The following is a 21,927-nucleotide window of genomic DNA, read 5'->3' on the forward strand; positions in this document are numbered from 1 at the left end:
CATAAAAAATAGTTTTATATTTTCAAACGAAACAACATAAAACAAAGACAACCTGAGTAAACACACAATACAGTTTCCAACACCTATCACCCATGTGAAAAACTAATTGCTCCCTTAAACTTAAAATCTGAGTTTCAGCTTACAGACTGAAGACCAGACATTCTCCTCTAGGATTTTCTGATAGAAAACAGAATTCATGTTTCCCTCAATTATTGCATGTTGCCCAGGCCCTGAAGCAGCAAAGCATCCCTACACCATCACACTTCCACCACCATGCTTGACCGTAGGTATGATGTTCTTTTTTGTGGAATTTGGTTTACGCTAAATGAGAGCCCTGTCTTACAAACAGTTCCACTTTCGACCAGGTGAGCCTTAATGTTCTTCTGGGTTAGCAGTGGTTTTCACCTTGCCACTCTTCCATGAATGTCATTTTGACCCAGTATCTTTCTGATAGTGGAGTCATGAACAGTGACCTTTATTGATGTAAGGCCTGTAGTTCCTTTGATGTTGTCTTTGGCTCTTTTGTGACCTCTTGGATTTGTCGTTGCTGTGCTCTTGGAGGAATTTTGGAAGGTCGGCCACTTTTGGGAAGGTTCACTGTGCCGAGTTTTTCCATTTGGAGATAATGGCTCTCTCTCACTGTGGTTCTTTGCGGTCCCAGAGCCTTTGTAACCTTTCCCAGACTGATGTATTCCAACCACCTTCTTCCTAATCATTTCTGGAATTTCTTTCAGTTTTTGCATAGTGTGTTACTGGGTAAGACCTTTTAACCAACTTCATGCTGTTGAAAAAGTTCTATTTAAGTGTTGATTTGATTGAACAGGGTTTGCAGTAATCAGTATTATAAATGCAGTTTCATAGATTTGGAGAATTAGTAACTACGGGGGCAAATACATTTTCATACAGACCAAGTTGGTATTGGATAACTTTTTTGCTTCAATAAATAATATTGTCATTTAAAAACTGTATTTTGTGTTTACTCAGGTTGCCTTGTTTTAATTTCTGAAACAATTTAATATGAGATATACACAAAAACAAAAGAAATCAGGATGGGGCAAATACTTTTTTCACAGCACTATATATATACACAACCTGTCTTAATACCACAAGTTTAGTGTTCAGACTTAGACTTTCATTAATAGCATTTAAATAATAATTCTTTTTAACATAGTCTCATTTTTTGGGTGCATTTCAGACACAACAAATTAATTCTGGGTGTTAAGTAAGAACACATACAACCACCCTGTCTATAGAGAAATCTTTACACATGAGTCCAACTTGCTGAATAGGCTGTGCTTTTCTTAAATTATTGTTCAGCTGCATACTTTCCTATAGTGCATATGCACAGGTTTACTTTAACAAAATAGAGATGTACAGTTTTATGGATTCATCGTCTGTATACATTTTCTGTGATTCAGCAAATGTTTTTTTTTTTAACAAACAAACAAACAAACAAAACAATGCCTGTGGCCTAGTAGAAAATGTTTACACCAAAACACCAAAAAAATAATTCAAGCAGTTTGAATATAACAAACAGTTCTGCTGGCAGTTCAATCAGACAGCAATGAGAAAGCTTCACTGAATCCATGTTTCTTCTATTATGTTTCTGCTGAATAGTCTGTGAATACTGCCACATAAACTTCTTTCCCTTGGCAGTGGAATTGCCTGCTAAAGTCCAGTAAAGGAGATTCATTTCCTGGAGGCCATACTGTTTTTAAGTTTGTAGAAGAGAAGATACACCTGGCTGGACTGAAGCTGGTCCTCAGATATTTGGGTAACACTGCAGAATAAACAGCATAGACTAGTTTGAAAAGCCTTGTCCCAAAGCGCTGTTGTATTCATTCAAATCTGATTGGTTGATTAATTTTCTATAACAGCAGCTCTGACTTTAGTGCTGGCTGTAATCCAAATATTTATACTAATATGTTTGTTCTAATATGTTATTGTTTCTATAGTACTCTGTCTTGAAGACTCTTCCATAAATGCTAAACCCTCATCATATCAACGATTAGATCTGTTAACACTTTCATTTTTTTTTATTTTTAATTAAGCTTAGTTTATTGTGGAGCTTTCACTATACAGTTCCCTGTGAATTAACTAAACTTAATTTATTTAAAAAATAAAAAATAAAAAATACGTAGTCTTGGCTAATCTCTGTAGTGGAAGAGGAATAAAACATTTCGGGACATGCTGTTATAGGAAAATAATCTTCAGGCCACATCCTACCATGCTGTTGTTATTATTTTCCTGTAATGTGTATTATTCCTTACATATTAGCTTTGTTACTTTTTGTCTATAAAATGATCATAAAATCCTAGTACTATCATAAAACAAAGATATGCCTATTTTTAGATGTGCAATGAATTAGTTACCTTTTTATATATTCAAAATGTCAAGCATTATTGATCAGACGTTTCCTAGGTGAGGAGCAAGATCACTGTGAAGAAGTTTGTGTAATAACATGAGAGAGTTAGTCTGACTGAGTGTTGTGGCGTTATGGAAAAAGTGTTCCACTCACCACGAGTCATTATAGCAGCACCAGCCTTCCTCTTCTTTGCAGACAGCTGTGTAATGACCCATGTTCACAGTGCCAGTGTGGTTGCATAGAGCATATAGGTCATACAGCACTGGGCCTGAACACACATGAATATGAATCTGTTTCACTGCCTTTCAACAAAACATCAATGTAATTACGGTAAATAGCTGAGTAAAGTCTGTTGTGTTGTGTGGGTCTCTGACAACTTGGTTTTAGTTATGCAAAGTTAGGTTTAGTTTAGTAAATCTGGCCAGTAAAAAACTATATATTGTAATGTCTATTGGTTAAAAATCAGGCACAGTGGCCTGAGCTCAGGTTGCTGTCTCTGTGGAGTCTCTGTGCACTTCAAGCATCTGAATGGGGGAAAAGGTGATCTCAGTGACCTTGACAATGGCGTAGCTGTTGGTAACTGAAATAACCAACTATGGACCAATTTTACAACTATGGAGAGCAGAAAAGCATTTCAGAACACACAAAATGTCAAACCCTGAGGCAAATGGGGTCCAACAGCAGAAGACCAGATTGGGTTCCACTCCAGACAACCAAGAACACGAATCTGAGGGCACAGGCAATGTCACCTGGTATGCAACATGCAGATGGTAGAGATCGAATTTAGTGTCAACAATTCAGGCTGGTGGAGGTGGTGTAATCGTGTGGGGAATGTTTTCTTGGCACACATTGGGCCCCTTAACCCAAATCAAGCACCATTTGAATACCAAAACTCATCAGAATATTGTTTTTGAACCATGTGCATTCCTTTATAGCCACAATTTACCCATCTTATAATGACTCCTTCTAGCATGATAATGCACCATGTCACAAAGCGCACACGTCATCTCAAACTGGTTCCATGAACACGATCATGAGTTCAGTCTACTTTAGTGGCATCCCCAGTCACCAGATCTGAATCCAACAGTGCACTTTTGGGATGTGGTAGATTTGCAGCACGAACATCTAGGTGAGATCCAGAATCTCACCTTATGGAATCTACTCACAAAATATCTAGTGGGGGGGTTTGGGGGTTCTATAAAGCATTTGAATGGTGTTCATAAAAATAAATAAATAAATACATACATTTTGGTGAAAAAAAGTGACCAGTGACTGTGTGAGTGCAAAATTTGCATCCCCTTAGGGATTACTTTAATTTATAGCAGCAAGACAGCAAATGTAACAGAATTAGTTAGATGGTGCATGCATGTTAAGATATTAATAGTGGAAAAAAAAAAATCAAAACATCAGTGCAGACATTTGCAACTCCCATTCTTAATATGATATAAAAGTTCTTTAATAACTCTTATGCCCATTTGCCTCACACCTGTTTTGTGTCCTCTGAACATCTTTAATGAATGAACTGATTTAATGTTGATCCTCTACATGCATGCTCACCACAGTCACTCGGTCCAAAAGGTCCCAAGTCAAGATCAGTAAGCGGGAATGACACTGGTACTGTGCTTTTCCGGATTGAATACCTTGATGCTGTAAAGCGCTTTAAGTCTAAGACAAGAAGTTAAGTGATTCTATGGAGGACCTTTAGCCTTGTCATATTCATCAATATCATTATTGCCATTATTATATCCAGTAAATAAAGTGTAAAGGATACGTATAACCAGGATTTTAGGGAATCTCTGGATGGTTAGACTTTTTGTAGTTTCTGTGCGACGATTACACTTCTCACACATCTAAAGCACACAAAACAAATTACATTAAGTAAGCACGCATGGAGCATTGTCCATGCAGACATATTTGAAGCTTGTGTTCTCTACCTACAGGCGAATTTTCTTTGCTGAGTTTTTCCTCGTGTGAGAACAGATCCAGACATTCCCGAAGGGTTACACCTGCTCTGGAGTCACTCGTCTAAAACAGCACGGGGTGGAAAGAAAGGTGAAAATCAGGTCTACACATGTCCCAGGAAAGGCCTAAACAAGGGAGTGTGAGTTACCTTTGGGATAGACAAGGACAGATCACAGAACACATCAAAGGTGTTGGAGTAGTGTGAGCAGACAGTGCAGTGCAGCGAGCTGCGCAGCTGTCCTGAGAACAAATCTGTGACAAGTGAGAAAACCGATAAGAAACAGTACAAGTATGATCTGTCATTTAAAAAAGTGTTTCTAGACTGACAATAATCATATCATTTTTTAAAAATACCGTAAAAAAAAGATGTGAATTGCCATGCAACTGATGTTGCTATTTTCCTAATTTTATGCTTCTGTTCACATTTTTCCAGCCCTGAAATTACAGCTCGGATAGCCCTCATGCACTTTCCTTAAAGCCCAATATTTCTCCTTTTGAATACTTTAGCAGAGATATCTAAAAATTCCAAATTGTTCATTTAATGTTACTGTATTCCATAGAAAAATCTTTAATTATGTCCAGAAATCTTAATTCACATCAACGTGCTTCATACAAAAGCTTTTTGTTAAGCCCTTCAAAACACAGTCAAATACTTTGAATTGTTCCAAGTCCCTATCAGCAGAATTGAAGCACTGCCTCAATGTAACAAATTGTTTTAAGTCTAATTCTGCTGATACTAGGTATTTTTCATGATAAGATTGAATGAACATTCATTTGAAACCTGGTAGCTGAATAACTCGGTTCCTGTCGTAGCAATACATGCATTGTTAAACAAACAGAATGTACTGATATTCTGTGGGACAGAGCTCATTTCAGGGTTAGGAACATGTAATTAGAAGCCTGGAAGTCAGAAACTAGAGACTAATAATCCCAATCACAGTTCTTCTAAGATATCATTACTATTATATGATTATTACAAGTCTAGAAACACTTTCACATATTGCAATTGCATATTTTTAAATAATTTTTTTTTTTTTAAGTAAAATGTGTTATCCTGCCAGTCATGCTTACCTACAATTATACTGTCATCCTTGTCCACATGTTTCTTCCACATAGCAGCTGCTTCTTCTGAAATCCTAGTTGGAATAGTTAGTGTCAGATTTGAATGATTATAAGGCTGTATAGCTGCTGCTTGTTTTAGATCAGAGCTTTTCTGTGTGTACCTGAATCGGGTGTAGCTGGGCTCAGGAGTGGTAAAGATGGCAGGGTGATGTGAGGGTCGGCGGTTGATTTCTGTATGTAAACGGTCCAAAAGGAATCGCAAGAACTCCTGAGCATCCTGCTGACTATCAGGGGGAGGTTGTGAGGGGGAAGTTTCATTATCTACCTCCTGCAAAATTTGTAACTGCACTATGTGAAATACATTGGCATTATTTGACTTTACACCACAGTGTTGTGGGATACTCGATTCTGATGAAAAGGTCAAAAGGTGAGGTGGTGATTCATTTTCTATAACAGCATGGCTTGGAGAGTAGTCCTGGCTGCAGGGTTTTTATTAATGCACTCATTCTAATAGGTTATCACATCTACAGGATATAAAAAGTCTACACACCCCTGTTAAAATGACAAGTGTTTGTGATAGAAAAAAAAACACACAAAAAAACCCCCATATATATATATATATATATATATATATAGTGTCCTCAATAAATCATAAATCATATCAGAACCTTTTCTACTTTTATTGTGAAATTGCAACCTGTAAATTAAAGTGGAAAACAATAAAAAATCATTTTAGGGAAAAAAAGGAAAAATAAAAAAATATACAATAACCTGGTTGTATAAGTGTGCACACCCCTAAACCACTACTTAGTTGAAGCACCTTTAAATTTTATCATGGCATTCAATCTTTTTGGGTAAGAGTCAAGCAGTTTGGTACATCTTAACAATATTTTGACATTCTTCCTTGCGCTCTTCAGGTCACCCCACAGATTTTCGATGGGATTTAGATTTGGTCTCTCACTGGTCCATTCCAAAACCTTGATCTTGTTTGGTGAAGCCATTCCTTTGTTGTTTTGGAGGTGTGCTTTGGGACATTGTCATGCTGAAAGGTGAAATGCGTCTTCATCTTAAGTGTTTTAGCAGAAACCTTAAGGTTTTGTGCCAAAATTGACTGGTATTTGGAGCAATTATTCCCTCTCATTATTCTCTGATTAAAGCCCCAGTTCCAGCTGAAGAAAAACAGTCCCAAAGTATGATGCTACCACTTCCATGCTTCCCCATGGGGATGGCGTTCTTTTGGTAATTTGCTGTGGTTTTTGTGCCAAACATAACTTTTGGTATTATGGTGAAAAAGTTTGGTCTCATCAAACCATAACACATTATTCCATGTGGTTTTAGGAGATTTAATGGGGTTTTCCATTCAAAACTTTAGCCAGGTCTGGACGGTTTTGTTAGTTAAAAAATAGGCTAAAATGTCTTCCATCTTGCCACCCCAGCATAGCCCAGAGATATGAAGAATTTGAGAGATTGGAGCAACCAGTATTTGCCAGAAATTGCTGCCAGTATGTTAATGTTGCTGTAGGCCTCTTGGCAGCCCCCCTGACCTGTTTTCTCTTGGTCTTCTCACCAATTTTGGAGGGACATACTGTTCTTAGTAATGTCACTGTTGTGCAATATTTTCTCCACTTGTTTATTATTGTCTTAAAAGTGTTCCATGGTATATCCAAAGCCTTGGAAATTTTTTGTAACCTTCTCCTGATTGATATTTTTCACCAAAAAATATTGATAAATATTGATTTTTCACCAAAAAATATACTGACATTTTTCATCAGTACCTGATTTGTAAGCCTTGTGACCCATGGCCCATGGCTTTTCCTGTTGGATGTTACCAAGAAGATGTAAGGAAAATTCTACAGAAACAGCTGTACTAGTTATTTTTTTTACATTACAAAAACCTGTTATTTTAACAGGGGTGTGTAGACTTTTTATATCTGTTGTATAGTAACAATTTATACAGGGACTTGTATGGCGGATGCTCCACATGAATTGGTTTAATCATTGTCATTTATATGGTGAAGTTTTTTGTGAGGAGGCATTTATGTAGTATTTTTGGAATGACTATCCAGTGTCAGTGCTTTGTAACAGACAGAAGTAAAGCTGTAAGTTTTCTGGCATGGTAAAGTCTTCAGGATGGTGAGTTTTGCCGTTATTCAGTGTGACAACAAGCTGTCACTTCAAGAGAGTGAAAAAAGAGAGGTTGGTAAAGGAATGACTGTTTATAGCTTTTCTAAGTGCTAACAGGAAGTAACTTGTTTTGTGGTCGTACCAACATCAGCAAACATTGTGATAAATGGATAAAAAGTACATAAAAAGTGCCATGTTTTATTCCTAACTTACTGTCATATTCCGGATATTGTAGTAACGCTACTGCAACATTCGTAGTCATTACTGTGAATGCAATCATTTGAAAACAAGTATTACAATAAATTACTGTTTTTACTGTTTTTTTTGCCAACCTGTATCCACTGAAGTAAGGCATAGCCTCTTTAAAGACACAATAGAACTGTTCAGGATTGACTGTCCTTTTCCCTTCATCTGTGCACCACAGCCCTTCCAAAACTTTGGTGAATTCTAGAAAAGAATTGATGGATAGAGATATAATGGAAATGGCCGTTACATGAAGAAGAGATAAGGCAGTTTTATATTAGACACAGCATGCTTGATTGATCTCAATTACGTGTGCAATGGGATTTCAAAAATCTGAAATACTTTAACTATTAACATCACACTACTACATAGCATTCTACCTTTAATTATAAAACAAAAAATATTCTTTCTTGAAATATTACAAAACATTTCACTGAAGACTACTGGTAATTTCCTAAACAAACCAAACAATTTAATACTTGTACTGCTTTCGCAGTCTACCGTGTTTTTTGCAAATGTTATTAAATGTTTTTTTAAAGCTTTTTTTTGTTGAAAAGCTGTAATATTTCAGGTAAATGGTTATCGCACAGTAGATTTTTCAAACCGTCCCATACTACATACTGTAGGAGAAATTAACACTTTCATACTTAGTTTGTTTATATATAATTTTTTTTTTAAAATTCAGATAGCCATTAAAGAATGCCTTTGACAAAAGAAGAACATGCTGAAATCATTCTCATGGCTGGATCGGGAAGCTGTCGTAAGGTTGCAATGGACTTGAACAGGAAACATGGCAAACACATCGCACAACACTGTTGCCAAACTTATTAACAAATTCTAAAAGACTGGAAGTGTTGTGGACCAACCGAGAGGAGGATGTCCACGAACATCCACTGATGAAGGCACAACCGACATCTCCTATGTACGGAGACTTCTGGGACACCCTGTAGTTTGTGAAGCACTGAAAATCGCTGCTGCCAGATTTTTTACAAGGCCCAAAAAGACGGAACACTTCACGGCAGTTCTTGCCTCTCTTCACTGGCTGCCTGTGAAGTTTCGTATAGATTTTAAGATTCTGTTGTTTGTCTATAAGGCTTGGCTTGCTCCCAAATATATCTGTGACCTCTTGTCTGCCTACTCACCACCAAGATCTCACAAGCTGAGATCTTCTCATTTTCTTCTGTTGGTTGTTTCCTGCTCTAAATGTAAATCTAAGGGAGATTGAACTTTTGCAATTGTGGCCCCTAACCTGTGGAACAGTCAAGGAACTTGTCTAGTTTTAAATCAGCGCTAAAAATGCACTTCTTTTTTTAACATTTAATAGTGGCTAGGGTCCTGAATTTTATCATTGACTGTTGTTCGGTGGAATTTTTGTTGTATATGTTGAATCTGTACAGCACTTTGGAACAACATGTGTAATTAAATGTGCTTGATAAATACATTGAATTGAATTGAATTGAATACACAATGACTTAGCATGGAACAATCCTCCCACCATTCATCAGCTCTGGCTCTTGACTGGAGCACATGTCCTGAAGATAGGTTTTAGTCAGACAGTAGTCTCTAAGACCCTGAGTGTGGGAAAGACACTGCACAATGGCATTCAGAAAACACTGCAAGAGAAAGAGAGCAAGATTGCAAACTTCAGTACCATATGAGGAAAATTTCTGCAATTTGAGAGCACTAACAAACATTTTGTGTACTATGACATACTGTGTTCCCAGCATTATGCAGTCCAACTTGTCCACTGCCCAGTGTTAGCTCTCTCTGTAGGAAGAAGATTGTAAATTAAAACATTTCAAGTAATCTTTTGTGTAATTACAGACTAACAAATCAAAATGGTGAAGTAATTGAATTCTACCTCATTATAAACCCTTTCAGAATAACCTGCCAGGCTAAACCGCTCCAGGGAGTGTACTGTTTCCATTTATACATCTCTAATCTTATTATCACGAACAGGGAATACACGCTCATGGAGGTTATAGAGGTTAACTACAAAGACATCTATCTAGTTCAGGACATTAGGAGTATGCAGCGTCTCTGTGTGTCTATATACATGTGCACATGGCTTTTTCTCATAGCGCAATAATAATGAGTTTAATCTGAACATGCAGTGATGAGAAGCTGAGACATTTGCAGCTTAAACTGAAAGACTTCAATTAGATCTGCACTATAGATCAGAGAGACACTCGGGTCCTGGAGAGTCCAGCAAATTTTAACACACCAAATAATCCCGAGAGTTAAATAAGTAAGGAATAAATGACCAGGCATTAATGACAATAAATGACAGCATGTCCTGAAATGTTTAATTTAATTTATCCCCCAATAATTGCCAAAGATTAAAATGTTTAATTTATTAATCAATGACATCATACTTTTACATGTTATGTTGTGGAACAACCACAAAACAAGTTAGTTCCTGTTATATCAGACACAGCATGCTTGATTGAACTGAATTACGTATGCAGGTGTAAAGGATTTCAGAAAACTGTTAACTTTACACTACTACACAGTATTCCATCTGTAATTATGTAACAACAAAAAAACTTTATTTTCAGAAGCATTTCTCTTGAAATACTGCAAAACTTTTTAATGAAGACTACTGGTCATTTTCCTAACAAGCCAGACAATTTAATACTTTCTCAGTGTGACTTTTTTTTTTTTAAAGGTTTTATTTTGGAAATGCTGTAATAATTTGGGTCCATGGTTATCACAGTGAATTTATCACAATGAAACGTCACCTACTACAAGGTGTCTCAAAAGTCTTCATGCATAGAGAAAATTAACACTTTTTAGCAAAATGTCTTCCAAATATTTTCATACTATATACATTTTTTCCCAGATTTTAAGAATGCCTTTGACAAAAGAACATATTGAAATCATTCTCATGGCTGGATCTGAAAGCTGTTGCAAGGTTGCGATGGACTTTAACAGGAAGCCTGGCAAACCCATCACACACGACACTGCTGACAAACTTATTAACAATTTCAAAAAGACTGTAAGTGTTGCGGACCGACCGAGAAGTGGACGTCCACGAACATCCACATGAATGAATGCCTTTTATTGTCACTATACACATGTACAATGAAATTAAGAGCCACTCCTTTTTTGTTCCGTGCCAACATGTACATTAAATAAACATCACATAGTCCCCTATGTATGGAGACTTTTGGGACACCCTGTAGTCTGTGAAGTATGGTATAGTTCCTGTTATCACTTACAGTGGGGTCCAAATGTCTGAGACCACATTAAAAATCTGTTTTGTTTTTTTTTTAACTGGAAATAAACAGAAAAAATAAAAATTTTGAACAGTCAAAAATTTCTATTACATTATTTAAATGTAAGCAAGTTAATGATATTAACCATGTTAACTGCTTTATACAAAAGGGCAGATTTTCTTTTAGTCTTATCCCTTCCATTGAAACACACAATGGATTTGATCTAACATGGATCATCAGGTTTTACACATGCTGTTATTAAGGTAAAAAAAACGTGGAGGACATACCAAATACTAAGAACTTCATGTAATATTTTTAAGGTTCTACGTTTCACTAAAGTTGCTGCTGCTGATAAGATCATTTGTGATGAAAACCTGTGTGTTAAATTGAAACTGAATGCCAGAAGCATTTTCACTAATGATCTCTGACTTTGGACCCCACTGTATGCATGTTATAGCAGTGACAGTCAGGCATTTCCTCAGGAAATCACTAAATTATGCACAAGACCAACAAACTATTCCCTTTAAAACACTAAAAAAATCTCACCTCTTTGTCAGCCACCAGCAACAAGCCCATGAGGGAGGTGTAGAGCACCGACTGTGAGATGTCTATGTTTTCATTTTGGCTGGCGAGTGAGCGACACAGGTCCTGGCATGAGGTGTCCATCTGAGCTCTCAGCATTGAGCCGTTACACTCTATACACTCTTCATAATGTGACCAGCAGCAGAGGAATAGCCTGTCTCATTTTTTAAAAAAAGTATTGCATAAAACCCCCACTGATAAATAAAATGAAGTAATTTGACAGGAACAAACTGCATTACAACATCAAAGGCTGCATGTGAGTTTTTTATATATATATACACATCACACACTAATTAGGCTACACTACTGTTTAGTTCCTTATTGTTTATGGAAAATTTAATTCCATGAACTCTAACTGTTAGAGTTAAACGTGCTAAAATACTTTAACTGGCCAACTGTTTTAAGGGAACAGAACATATACTTACACAGATAATACTTCTAACAGACTAATAGATGTTCTCCAATGCTGCACAGAATAAAATTTGCAAATGTATTCCAACTATATGGTGCTTGTCTTTACCTGGGTTTTAAATCTACGGGCTATGCTCCTCTCTCACTACAGCTGCAACCACTATTCAGGCTAGTGAACCTTTAATCACTGCTAATCTTCCATGTCTCTTTGTCTACAGTATATTTAGCCAATCTCCTTTTAGGAGCTGGGGTGCTTTAAACCCACAGGTCTATGCTAACAGCTAAGTACAAAATTTGCATCCCCCATAATTTCTGGTTTTACAATTTACCAATAGAAACTGTAGCTGAAAAATTCTGCCATGACCATGTTATCTCCAAATCTGATGTGAAGACGTGTAGAACGTTTAAATCAGAACAATCAAAGAAGAATAACAATCAAATAAATCAGAGGATCCAAAAATGAATACTAATATTAAAAAAAAAAAAGCATAAACACTCAGTTATGAAGGTATGGTTTGGAAAATACACATCGGAAACAAAAATATTATTAATGAAGAATATGTTAACATACTCTATTTGACCATTTTTGTTATTTGCAGTTATAAATGAACATATTTGGAACCAAACACACCAAATGTTTTGTTGCTATAAATTACATTTCTTCGTCGTCTTCCTTTTGTCCTAAGAGCATGCAGACTTTGAACTGAATGTAAATTACAATAACATTTGCAATCAACAAAGAAGTTTAAAAAATTCAAAAACAAAATAAAAATAAAAAAGTAAATGCAAAATATATCAGGGTGTATGAGCTTGTTATTGCACTTCAAGCTAATACATGTCTATAGGCAACAGAATAACATTTATTCATGGCACAAAAATCCAAAATCCATAAGTGAATAGTTCCACCTCTGCCACAACTTCACATGAAAACTGTCAGTTTAACAGAGGAATAAAGTTTGTAATAAAAATGTCTCTACTTAATTTCTGCAATGGCATTCACATTCAACATCAGATGCTATCTCATTGCTCACAAACAGTAACTAAATGCATAATGCACTGTATATCATTGTATACGATTATACAAATGACTGTTTGTGAGCCTTAATTACAAGTCTACAAGCTACATAGAAAACAGGTATGAGCTCTTGGACTCATTGCCTAATAGACACTTACTCAGACAGCACAACAACTTTACACATTCTTCAGTCTGATATACAGGGTTATAAGGGTTAGTTTCAGAGGAATCATAATACACAGCTTTGTGCCTTGAAGATCGCAAACCATTCATATAAATACCTTTCACTTTGATACTAAGAAAGTTTGTAAACTTCATCAGCTCCTTGCATGGAAGGTGTCTGACTGTATGGACCGGGAACTTTAGCTTTGTCCTGGTAAAGTGATGTCACCTCTGACCTATGTGTCTGTCATCTCCACATCGGAATTCAGGCTCAGTTCAGCGATGTGGTCGAGCGGGGGCTCAGAGCTTAGCTGGGCCTTGGATTGGCTGGCCTGGGCATCTCTATCTCGCGATTTAACGATGGCTTGGCGCAGACAGGTAATCCACTGCTGTTTGTTGAAGAAGTCGTTGGCTTGCAGGCTGTGCGACTGAGTCTTCGTGCGCCCCCTGCTGCTCACACGGAAGCAGTTCTTCACTGAGGGTGATGGTGAGAGAGAAAGATATTAGTGATGAAGTGTAGCAGCTAAACAAGTCCATTAAACTGATGACACATAGTATCAGCCACAGAGATAGTGTCGGGTTATAAACTAGCCACACAGTTCATTTAATGGCACAATAACAGTGGATACGATGTAAAGAATAAAACACAACAGGGCATACTGTTATAGGAAAATAATCAACATGATGCCATTACTACCCTTTAACAAAGTTGATTATTTTCCAATAACAGCGCATCCCAAAGTGTTTTATTTTATTATAGTGTATTCCTCATACAGCACAGCAATTTGGCAAAGACTGTCAGGTTTTTTTTTTTTTTTTTTAAATATTTTTTAAAAATGACCCACCATACTTTTTAGCCCTGTATAGACATATTTAATGCTGTAAATTTCATGTAAATCATAGCAGCTCTAAAGAGTCATTCCCACACTTTTTTCTTTTCCACTTGAAGTTAATGATAAGAAAATGCAGTTTGTCGTGACACTGAGAAACCACAAACCCCCATTAGTGAAGATGGAAAACATCTGACTGTTACAAAGCACTGACACAGTAAAATGTGTAATAAACTTCTCATCACAAAAAACTTTCACGATATAAACAATGGCGCACATTTTTTAAATCTGTTTGTGTGCTGCACCACCAGACCCAAGTCCCATGTAACGATAATGTTATATTCTTGAATTATGTGAAGAAACATACGTTTTACCTTTGTCATTGCCAGTGAAGGCACCGCGGAAGGACCCAGAACTGCTGCCCTCTCCATCGGGCAGGTCCTCCAGCAAGATTTGGGCAGCAGGTAAGGGTTGACGGTAAACCTGGAACTGCACCATCCCTTCCTTGTCCTGCACCACTGGGCGAGTCAAAACCAGCACCAGCTCGAACAAGAACACATGCAGCTTCTTCAGAGGACAGGTGGTGATGTTAGAAGGTAAAGAAAAAGAAAAGAAATATTAGTATTCATAGCAGGAATACTGTAAGATAAAAGATATAATGACTGAATGAACTTAAGTGGTGGATAATAGAAAGCATAGGATGACTGTATTCACCTGTCCTTTGGTGCTCTTGAGTTCACCATGACAGTAGAGAAAGCGTGAGGCATAAATCTCTGGAACTCTTTGACCCTCCTCTGGGTAGCACAGACCTCGTTTGTAAAACTGGCACTCAGCCTCACCGGTCTTAAGGTCCACCTTGGTAATGATGCTCTGGATTAACTCCATCTATACACATAGGGAAAAAGAGGATGTTCATTTTGTGTGTGCAGAAAAGGAGCTAATCTGGGCAATACGCAACATTAAGGGGTGTAATACAAGGTCAGTATCTGTAGTAATTTAGTGCTCCAAATAACCACATCTGTATTTAAACTCAAAATGGGCATCTCCTAAAGCACAGTGGCTTCGTGGCTAGCACGTTTGCCTCGCACCTCCGGCATGGGGAGTTCGATTCCTGTCTCCGCCCTGCGTGTGAGGAGTTTGCATGTTCTCCACGTGCTTTGGGGGTTTCCTCCAGGTACTCCGACCCCCCCCCAGGCCAAAGTCACGTGTTGTAGGTTGACTTGCATCTCTAAATTATCCGTTGTGTGAATAGGTGTGTGAGTGTGTGTAGGATTGTGCCCTGCGATGGGTGGGCACCCTGTCCCTGGGAAAGACTCCAGGTTCCCCCCGACCCTGTGTAGGATAAGTGGTATGGAAAATGGATGGATGGATGGATGGACAAACCCTACCGTTATTCCCTAGAAAAGAGGTATTTCAACTAGGGATGCGTGCTGGAATGTTTTTTTAGCTATCATGCCCATTTATTTTTGTTTTGTGTCTGCTCACGATACTTTTGAATGAATTTAGCTGGTTCCCAAAATATAACCAAACTAGCAGCCTAATTCGAAACAACACAACTCAGACCAGGCAGTTATGTCCTCCAATCTTCCCATCTTCCTGAATTGCATCCTGTCTGACAGCTCTAAAGTCAAAACCCATTTTGTTGCATCCTGTAGTGCACACCTCCTATTTGTATCTGCATTTGCTCCTCTTTATTTCTTTGTAACACATTATCTATTCATTCCTAATCATTTATTCATATTCCCTAGTATTCACAGTAGGTTTGGTTTAGGAGGAACTCACGGCCTGAGGCAGCGTGTCTTCATCAGGATGATCGTGCGGCGTACTCTTCTGGATCTCCTTCAGAAGTAGTGGGTATTTCACAAGACGACTGCGTGGCAGATCCAGGAAGTTCCACAAGTCCAGTTTCCTGCTGAAGGATGACTCTTGGCACAAGCGGAGGAACTCCTCAACACGCCGTACCTGCTTTTTCTGGTCTAGCAGGGCTTTGGCACCCACTTGGTTACAGCAGTAAGTGATATAGGCATCCAGGCAAGGGAACTAAAAAGGGAGGAATACTGTAATCAGAGCTTTCTGAAAAAATCCACAAACATTTCCTAGCAATCTGTAAAAGCATCCATCACCTTCTTTTGCAAATTCTGTTCCTTTATAAAAGTAGGACTTTCCGCTTCCTTGATAACACTTACCCAGTCCAGCAGGGTCGGCCCAACCTCCCCCACCGTCTTCTCCGACCCTCGCAGCCCTTCCAGACGAGCCAAAAAATCTGCATGCACAAAAACATCAATAAACTATGGTCAAGTGCAAAGGTTTATACACTCTGGACAAAATGAAAAAGAAATACAGTTTATAACAATAAGTCATAGGTTGTTAAATTTCACAGATATTCCTTTACCATCAATAACAAACAGTGAATGTTCGAACATTAATAGTGGAAAAAAGGTACATTATATAAAATCAAAGATTCGTTTTTCACTTTATTAATGAGATGTGTAAGAAATAAAACATGATGGGGTGTGCAGTTATACGAAAATCATTAGCAACTGTGTGTGGTGTGATGTCACCCCAATTATTTTCCAAAAACAGCATGCCTTATAATGTTTTATTCCTCTTCTACCACATCAATTTGCCAACAACCGCAATTTTTTCTTAACGAAAAAAAAGACATTACAATTTTTATTTGTTTAAAGCTAGCAAGTCAATAAGACAAAAAATGCACATCAAACCATAACGTCCACTGGAAGAACTGCAGAGATAAACTTCACCATATGAACGAACAGTTACATGTTTTTTAATCAATTTTATGTGGACCATCTGCAATACAAGTCCACGTGTAAGATGGTACTAATATAACCAGCGCATTACTATAATTAAAAAGTCATCAACACCTTCTGACCAATCAGAATTAAGCTTTCAACAGATGTGTGGCATAAAATTATGCACAAAATTGTGGCACAAAACTAATGCCTTGTTATGCCAATCCACTGCCTTTATAACCTTTTGCCACCAGTCTCTTTTGTATCCGCTAAACAGCACTCACACTGTATGTCAAGAATAATGTCCACCCCTCTGGATATTACTCTCAACCGCTCTGTTATAACTTTGTCAGATTTCTTGATAAAACTTTGCTCATTTCATTGACATAGCTAGTATACCTCTTCCAGATATTACACACTGCCTTCTTCAAATCAAACCTATAGACCAAGAACTTGTCTTGATTTTGCTTGCTGAGAATAATTTGCAAAACAAAAAAGGTACATTTCACGTTTTTCTGTTCAAACCTATGGGGATTACACAGGCGTCACCTGTGTACCAACACACCTTCATGGAGAGGTATCAGAGAATCGAGAGTCCCAAATATCTGACCCAGTTCACTTTCCGTCATGATGTCCAGTTTCAGCATTGGCTCATAGTAAACCTGGACCCGCAAAGACGGACAAAGCATTAACCAAGAGAGCACAAGCAGGAGAATAATTACAACACATGGTTACGGCGCTTAACAAACCTTTTTGACCAAATTGAGGTCTTCTATCAACTGCTTCTCTCCTTGTGTCATTTCATAGATCACCTGTGTGACACAAAATAAAACAAGTCATTAGCTATCCCACGGGACAAGTCAAAGTTCCAAAGTGCTAGCGTATAGAGTACAATAAGCAGATTTAGTCGCTGTTGCTACATCATTTAATATTCTTAATTATGGACCCACCAAAACTGGACAGTTGAAGACTGGAAAAAGATCAGATGATTTTTTTTCCCCCTTTCTAATCTTCAACTGTCCAGTTTGGGTGAGCCTATGCCCATGATAGCCTCGGATTCCTGTTCTTGGCTGACAGGAGTGCAACGCATCGTGGTTTTCTGCTTAAGGTTCGATGTTATGTGCATGCCAAGATGCTTTTCTGCTCACCATGCTTGTAAAGAGTAATTATTTGAGTTACTAAATCATTCCTGGGCGCTTGAACCAATCTGACCATTTTCCTCAGCCCTCTCTTCTCAACAAGCCGTTTCCATCCACAGAATTGTTGCTCACGCAATGTTTTTTGTTTTTTCGCACCATTCCGTGGAAACTCTAGAGACTGTTTTATGGGGGAAAGTCCCAGGAGATCAGCAGTTCCTGAAATACTCAAACCAGCCCAACAACCATGCCACGATCAAAGTCATAGTGATCACACTCTTTCTTCATTCTGATGTTTTAGAGCTGGACGGTTTTCAGGGACGTCAAATGAAACTCATGATTTAATGTTCAGGTAGGTTCAGTAGGTGTGTTCGAGAAAGAAACCCTGTTACCATAGATTTTAAACCAGACAACGGTTATATAGTAATACTGTAATACCAATAATACAGTGATACTGCTGCCTAACTCTTTATAGCAATCAGACGCATAAGTATTGCATAATACAGCTTTGGGCTGCAGTATTAAAGGCCATTTAAAAAGTGTGACTGTTCACACAAACCACTGACAAGTGCCACATTCGCTGATGTGGAGCTGCTGTCTGACAAAATGTGAAAAAAAGAGAACATGGCCTCTGAGCCAGCTCAGTTACTTCCTGTTTCATAACACACATCCCTCAGTGCCACAGCTTTAATGTAGCCCTAACAGTTCAGCAGCCCATCAGAGATGTGCCAATCTGTAGAAACTAGTGTTGAGTGGTGTTGTTGTTTACAGAAAGCAAAAGGAACTTTATATGACCTCCAAACTGGAACAAACACCTCTTCCTTATTAGCTCTTCCCCTCTAAAGCAAATCAATAGTTAGTGGTAAATTAGTGGTATTTGCATACCACTATCTAGTAGGAAGCATTGATTACTAGCGCAGCAGTGAACGGAGTACAGATATTATACATTACACAGATATAACATTCTAATCCCCTGACAGCTGTCCTGTCCTACCTCCTGTCTCTTAATCTCTTTGGCGCTAAGCTCCTGGCCCAGGCTGTCCACAGTGTCACTCCACAGCTGGCTGCTGCGTCGCCGTGGGAAAGAAGAAGCCTTCTGACGAGTCCGAATCGGCATCGGTGGCATTGGCCGCGCTTCTGTACGGAAACTGATAGACCGCTGGTGGGATAAACCGACAAGAATTAGTTCAGTCTGTTTGCCGCAAGAACTGTGGTGTGACTAAAAAACACAGGAAACATCTGAACATATGGTCGAGTTAAACGTTTTTACACCCTTTGAATTAAATAAAATGACATAGTGTGGTAGGTCTCGCACACATTCGTCCATCATGACAAAATAGGTCAAATAGTATGTGGTAAAGATATTAGCAGTGGGGGGGGGGGGGGGGGGGGACAGAAATTCTGAGTGTGTCATAAATCCATCCATTTTCTGTACCGCTTACACAGGGTCGCGACCCTGGAGTCTGTCCAAGGTGACGCAGGGCACAAGGCAGGGACACCCTGGACGGGGTGCCAACCCATCGCAGCGCACAGTCAAACACATGCTCACACACCTATTCACATACTACGGACAATTTAGAGATGCCATTCAACCTGCAATGTATGTCTTTGGACTGGGGGAGGAACTGAAGGAAACCCCCGATGAACTTGGAAAAAACGCAAGCTCCACACAGACAGGGCAGAGGCGATAATCAAACCCCCAACCCTGGAGGTGTGAGACAAACGTGCTAACCACTAGCCCACCATGCCCCCTTTCATAATAAATAAATATAATTTTTATGCCCACCATTTGTATTTAAAACCGCCAACCTTTTCTTTCTTCTGAATAACTTTTGGACCACGGAGAGATCATGACAAAACTTCTTTTAAAACTATTTTTCTGATGATTTTGTATTGTTGCAGGATATACCCACAACATATTGCAATTAAAACAAACAAACAAACAAAAAAAAAAACAATAATGATTTACTGTAGAATAGAAATTAGAATTTTTGGTTTGCTTTTTTTGCACTATAATTAAGTCCAGTAAAATGTACACATACATATAATTTATATATATAAAAATTATGTTTGTTTCTTACCTGGATGGACTGTCCCAACCGTTTCAGTGCAGGGGTCTTCACTGGTGTTATAATACCTGTAACTCCACTACTCCTGTCCACTGGTTTGACCCTCTTGTTACAAGGTCCCTACCATTCAAGCAACAAGACAAGATCAAAACAAGTACTCCATAGTTGAGGTTCTGTTCAATCTTTTATATATGTTTAACACATCATCATTGACCCTACATGGCCTAACTGTACCTCAGAGTCGTGTGGGGGATCAACGGGAAAGTCATCTTCATCCTGAAAGAATCAAAGAGTCAAATTGTGGTTCCAAACGGGCAAGGCCATAAGATGAGAGCGCGCAAGGGGTTATCAGATGGAAATTTCTCAAAATATGACAATCTTCTTTAGATACATAGAATCTACTTAAAATAAACACCCACCACTGCTTACTGTGAACAGTGCAGACGTTCTGGTAATTATGGAAAGAAAGAAGAAAACATGAGGTTGTGTGATGGTGTTTATGTGGTGAAGAGTTGGTGAGAGCGTGTAAAGCTGCAAGAGATAAGAAAAACATAGCAGGGTGCTGAGCTGTGAACATGGAGAGGCCTCTTTCCGGTATGACACAGGAAGCTGAATTGTAAAATGACACTATTACCGACAAATGAGTGACAGTAGCTTAATTCATTGCTGCTATTACTCTCAAAAACATTTCGTATTTGAACGTGTATTTGATGTTGGAGTAATTAGTATATTAGGAGGGGCAAAAAATAAGTAAATAAATAAAAACACTGTGCTGAGAGTCACACAGTCACCTGGTCTCAGAAACAAGGTTTGTGACCCGAACTTCCGTTGCAAAGCAGAAAACGAGAGACAAAAACGAAGAGCATTTGTAACTGACGGAAACCGAGAGCATCCATTTTGTCAATCTAATTAGGATTTGAAATTTAAACGGACTAAAAAGGACAAAGCGGCAGAAATTGAGAAACGTACTCAAAACGCAGATTTTGAAAAAATGTAAGCTGCAATACATTTGCAGTGTATTTCACACATTAGGAGATAAAGCTGAACAATTCTCTTAATGTCAGCAGATATACTGAAACTCTGCTATAAAAAAAAACTCACATAATCTTCTGACGCTCGGGCTGAAAACTCAGCATCACTGCTTGGGTCCTGTTTCCTTTTTTTCTGTTCAGAAAGTAACAGAAAACATATTGATTTGCCTCAAAAGGCATAGTTCTAAAGGCCTAACCTCCATAGTTTGCGGTAAGGTCGGTGTAGCAGAAAAGCAACTTACCCCTGCAAAATCAGAAAGGTTGGCACATGTCAGGAGTCTCTCTCTTGATACAGGAGACCTTAAAATATTGCCAAAATGAGTTCACGTTAGATATTAACACAACTAAACAAGTTAGGCCGCATCCTCCTCCAAAATCATGTTAACATAAAACCTGACAGTAAAAATGACAAAAAAAAGAAAAAGCTTATCATATATTACAGTACCTGGAGTTACACTGAAAACAAACACAAACTTAGAAGCTATAAACTAATCATCTAAATAAATGGAAGTATAGAGCCAATTAAAAAAACTAAACAAATTAATATTAAGTAAAAAAAAATTAAAGCACCATATAAGCCCCCCCCAAAAAAGTCCTCAGAATAACGAAGCATTACCAGGAAGGTGACAAATTGGTCTCCGTCTCTTCGAGCTCCATTCTTGTCTCTTTCATAACATCTTTAGATATTAACACTCCCAACAAATCCAATCACGATCAAAATGCTATTTCTACAGTCCTCTGAGTCGGTCAGACACACCTGTCCCACCTCTTCGGGGAAAGTAAGAGAGCAGTATATTTTTGTGAGCTACCAACCCTACACCTCCTCTCTTCCTCTTACATGTCTGAAACCCACATCCTGTATATAAAGAAGTTCTTGCTTCCTGTTAGCACACAGCAGATTTAGAACTTGGCTAAAGAACTGCCTTTGTAACACATTTACAAACGATGTGTAGTAAACATATGA

At 38.2% G+C, this 21,927-nt stretch overlaps 2 protein-coding genes across 2 annotated transcripts; both read right to left on the reverse strand.

Moving 5' to 3' along the window:
* Nucleotides 1-1,689: 1,689 nt before the first annotated feature.
* usp21 (ubiquitin specific peptidase 21) lies at nucleotides 1,690-11,664 on the reverse strand. The gene is made up of 12 exons (XM_053643093.1): nucleotides 11,521-11,664; nucleotides 9,470-9,523; nucleotides 9,252-9,369; nucleotides 7,846-7,960; nucleotides 5,551-5,673; nucleotides 5,399-5,463; nucleotides 4,476-4,579; nucleotides 4,304-4,390; nucleotides 4,137-4,215; nucleotides 3,923-4,030; nucleotides 2,519-2,633; nucleotides 1,690-1,780 (listed from the first exon to the last, which is right to left on the reverse strand). Exons 1-12 carry the CDS (start codon nucleotides 11,653-11,655, stop codon nucleotides 1,690-1,692), a joined length of 1,194 nt encoding a protein of 397 aa, XP_053499068.1. The 5' UTR covers nucleotides 11,656-11,664.
* Nucleotides 11,665-12,489: 825 nt separating this feature from the next.
* arhgef3l (Rho guanine nucleotide exchange factor (GEF) 3, like) lies at nucleotides 12,490-21,813 on the reverse strand. The gene is made up of 13 exons (XM_053643092.1): nucleotides 21,580-21,813; nucleotides 21,206-21,263; nucleotides 21,034-21,096; nucleotides 20,167-20,208; nucleotides 19,945-20,052; nucleotides 18,858-19,022; nucleotides 17,477-17,539; nucleotides 17,293-17,389; nucleotides 16,161-16,237; nucleotides 15,757-16,014; nucleotides 14,689-14,859; nucleotides 14,349-14,541; nucleotides 12,490-13,619 (listed from the first exon to the last, which is right to left on the reverse strand). The coding sequence occupies exons 1-13, from the start codon at nucleotides 21,633-21,635 to the stop codon at nucleotides 13,381-13,383; spliced, it is 1,590 nt and encodes a 529-aa protein (XP_053499067.1). The 5' UTR covers nucleotides 21,636-21,813; the 3' UTR covers nucleotides 12,490-13,380.
* Between the last annotated feature and the right edge of the window lie 114 nt (nucleotides 21,814-21,927).

The sequence above is a fragment of the Ictalurus furcatus genome, chromosome 15 (genome assembly GCF_023375685.1).
Source record: "Ictalurus furcatus strain D&B chromosome 15, Billie_1.0, whole genome shotgun sequence".
Lineage (NCBI taxonomy): Eukaryota > Metazoa > Chordata > Actinopteri > Siluriformes > Ictaluridae > Ictalurus > Ictalurus furcatus.

What these genes read in the sequence shown, in the direction of transcription:
- arhgef3l (XM_053643092.1), bottom strand. Translation starts at nt 21,635, where the DNA reads ATGAAAGAGACAAGAATGGAGCTCGAAGAGACGGAGACCAATTTGTCA. An exon ending in ACCAATTTGTCACCTTCCTG is followed by an intron (nt 21,264 to 21,579) that starts GTAATGCTTCGT and finishes CAATATTTTAAG; the next exon opens with GTCTCCTGTATCAAGAGAGA. An exon ending in TCTGATACCTCTCCATGAAG is followed by an intron (nt 16,238 to 17,292) that starts GTGTGTTGGTAC and finishes TTGTGCATGCAG; the next exon opens with ATTTTTTGGCTCGTCTGGAA.
- usp21 (XM_053643093.1), bottom strand. Translation starts at nt 11,655, where the DNA reads ATGCTGAGAGCTCAGATGGACACCTCATGCCAGGACCTGTGTCGCTCA. An exon ending in TGCATAATGCTGGGAACACA is followed by an intron (nt 9,370 to 9,469) that starts GTATGTCATAGT and finishes TTTCTCTTGCAG; the next exon opens with TGTTTTCTGAATGCCATTGT. An exon ending in TCAGCAAAGAAAATTCGCCT is followed by an intron (nt 4,216 to 4,303) that starts GTAGGTAGAGAA and finishes TGTGTGCTTTAG; the next exon opens with ATGTGTGAGAAGTGTAATCG.